General features: G+C 48.3%; 1 protein-coding gene across 1 annotated transcript; it reads left to right on the plus strand.

Annotated features, from left to right (window-relative positions):
* Window positions 1-306: 306 nt before the first annotated feature.
* On the plus strand, window positions 307-1,545 carry LOC122028788. Its single transcript, XM_042587680.1, has one exon. It carries the CDS (start codon window positions 453-455, stop codon window positions 1,404-1,406), a length of 954 nt encoding a protein of 317 aa, XP_042443614.1. The 5' UTR covers window positions 307-452; the 3' UTR covers window positions 1,407-1,545.
* The last annotated feature ends 1,491 nt before the right edge of the window (window positions 1,546-3,036 follow it).

Raw genomic sequence — 3,036 nt, forward strand, 5'->3', positions numbered from 1 at the left:
CACCAACTTCACTAACTGCATCAATTCCCTGCTTAATCTCTTCCTCATCCATTTCAGTAATAATGCTATTAGAGTTTCTTTGTTTGCTTTGATAGTTACTGTCAATTAATTAACAGTCTTCAAATCATACGAGAGGGAGAAGCCCACTCGTTTGAAGAATCGATGACTTCAACTTTGACAACTGCCTCTTTCTTATCACCATGAGTGGCTACAGTCCAACATTACAGCGAATAGGTTTCGATAGCTAATCCATTCATTCAGCTCGAGTAATTAATCAACCACTGACAGACACAAAGAATCCAAGCATCTTCCGTTGAAAACCATGCACTGCCTGCAACGAAGCTAGTAGCTCACCAGTAGTTGGCCTATCGCCACCACTACAGCCATTATATTTATACTCATCGAGGATTCGAAAGATCAATCGCTTCTTCGGTCCTTCCTTCCTTCCTACCATGGCTCTTAGGATCGTAAGGAGCTCCATCAATGCCTTCTTGGACGGTTACCAGTCGTTCACCTCCATTGCTGCTCTGCTCGTCTTGCCGGCGTCGGCGTCCATTCTGTTGTCGCAGGCGCTGGTTCCGTTCTCGGGGCCGGTCGTCAAAACGATCTCTTTCCGCCTGTCGGCGCTGTTCCAGGCTGCGATGTTCCCTGCTTCGGCGGAGTTCTTCGCCCTGCTCAACGTGAAGCTGGCGCAGACCGTGTTCTCCTTCTTGGCCACGCTGCCGATCGTCCTTACTTTCCTCCTCGTCGCCAAAGCTTGCGTTGTCCTTGCTGTGTGTGGCGGCGGCGGGAGGATTCGGAGGGGGACGCCGTCGCTATCCACTGCCCTCCGCCTCTACCGATCGATCCTCCCCACCCACCTCTTCAACTCCTTCCTCCTCCTCTCCACCAACGCCACCGTCTTCGCCTTCCTGTTCCTAGTCTTCAACGTCGCCGACGTCCTCGGCCTCGCCACCAGCACTGCCCTCCTCCTCCTCCTCTCTGCCGCCGGCGCCGTCCTATACTCCGTCGTGATTGCCAACGCGACCGTGATCTGCAATCTGGCCCTCGTCGTTGCCGCCGTGGATGACTGCGGCGGGCTGCTCCCGGCGCTCAAGGCGTTCTTTTTAGTGAGGGGGCGTGCGTCGACCGCGCTGGGATTGGCTTTGCCGGCCAACCTCGGAATGGCTGCCGTGGAGGCTCTGTTTCAGTACAGAGTGGTCCGGCAATACAACATTTCAGGGGAATTAAGTTCGTCTCTGCTGTGGGAGGCTTTCTCCATTGCTTACCTCCACGCATCGCTGCTGATCCTCGAGGTCATCATGAACTGCAAGTTCTACGAAGTTTGTACAGTCGAGAATAAACACGAGCATGAGCGTCATCAAGGAGAACTGGAGCTAAAGGAGAAGGCTTCACTATTTGTTTAAATTATGATCAATAAATTCGTCAATTGAGATCGAATTTGTCATAGCGAGGGAGGGAGAGAGTTCATCATCCAAATTAATACATTGGATTTGTACATGTGAACGAACATAAAATATTTCCTGTGAATTTCAATTCTAATTTCTGCAAGAGCTTTGCATTGATCATGACAGGGATCTCACACTGTTACAAAATTCAAAATTGACGGTTTCCGTGCTCATCATTCATAATGATAAACAAAATTCTCTTAGCACTAACTGCACTAAGCAACAAAAGGCAGAGCATGGAAGTTGTGAATTGGCAAGCAGGCAGAGCATGGAAATCTCGTGGTTACATGAAACGCCAGAGGCTCCACTGTCAAAACTAACTTCGCCTAACCAATTGTTTGGCCAACTTCAGCTTCAAATGGTAGAGGGATCAACTTTGACTAAGGGAAGATTGGATCAACTAGATCACGAATTCCTTTAATTAATACACAACGGAGAGCTCACCTCGTTCTCTCTGGACAACGACAGCAAAGAGAGTTCAGAAATGATGGTATCGATTTAGTAGTTTCCGTCATGCTTAGTCCTTTTCGTCGTGGAGAGAAAGGAAGAATACGAGCCTTGAAGACGAAGCGAGAAACGCATCATTAACTATAATCCATAGGACTCGATGAACAGTACGACAGTGCGAGCACAAACCAAGTTCATGGATCGCGTGGAAACATACTCTCTCAGCCCAATCTCTGGGGCTTTATGGGCTCTCGAGGTCCGCCATTGTTTATGGCTAAATAAATTTCCTTCGGTAGATAAAACCTCCATTTTTATCAAGAAAGAGTCGTAGAATAAGTCAAGCACCATGACCCACTGATGGACTTCTTCCTTCGTAATGATCCTTATACATTGTTTTGTAACTATAAATCGAGTGCAATCATGTCACTTGAAAATTATGCGTCTTGTCCGGAACCAAATAAAAATATATATTCGAAGAAGGAAGATTTTGTTGGTATTTGGAAGGCATGAGCGGCCCACAATGATCATGTCGAGGATGAGTTCTATATCCGTGATTGATTTTTTTTTTTACTGCTACTGGTGTCGGAAGGAAAAGCCGGTGATGCGGAGGCGCCGGCGGCGGCGGCGGCGACTTTGGATGCAGCCTACCCCTGTTCCGACACACACACAGCGTGTTATCGCGGGCGACATGTCGAAGCGCGACTCCGTCGCTTTCAGCTGTCCTACTCCGAACAGGTTATGTAAAGACTAGAGAGTCCTCCCCCACACGTCGCCGTCGGCTCCACCTTGACGTGGACACGTTACCTCACTGCTACGCCGGAGACGAGTGCCTCTGAGCCCACCCTACGGTCGCCGTCGTCCTCTCCAGTCGTTGATTAATATTCTTCCAATCTTCAAATCAGACATCTGCCTGTTATTTCGCTGGAATGTTTATTTTAAACCTGGGACTCTGTTGTTGGTACTTAATCGGTCAATTAGTCAACCACCACGAGAAAATCTTACGTCGCAGTAACAACGTAACAGAGTACTGAAGCTCGGATTTTGATGCCGAAATAGCAACCGAATAGCGTTGGCTTGTATTAAAGACGGCTTGCGCTAATCACTCTCCTGCAATATATAAGTAAAATCATGGGGGAAAAGG

Source organism: Zingiber officinale, chromosome 10B, assembly GCF_018446385.1.
Source record: "Zingiber officinale cultivar Zhangliang chromosome 10B, Zo_v1.1, whole genome shotgun sequence".
In the NCBI taxonomy this organism is placed as follows: domain Eukaryota; kingdom Viridiplantae; phylum Streptophyta; class Magnoliopsida; order Zingiberales; family Zingiberaceae; genus Zingiber; species Zingiber officinale.

Bases quoted from the DNA above. Each gene is read 5' to 3' on its own strand.
- LOC122028788 (XM_042587680.1), top strand. From the start codon at position 453: ATGGCTCTTAGGATCGTAAGGAGCTCCATCAATGCCTTCTTGGACGGT.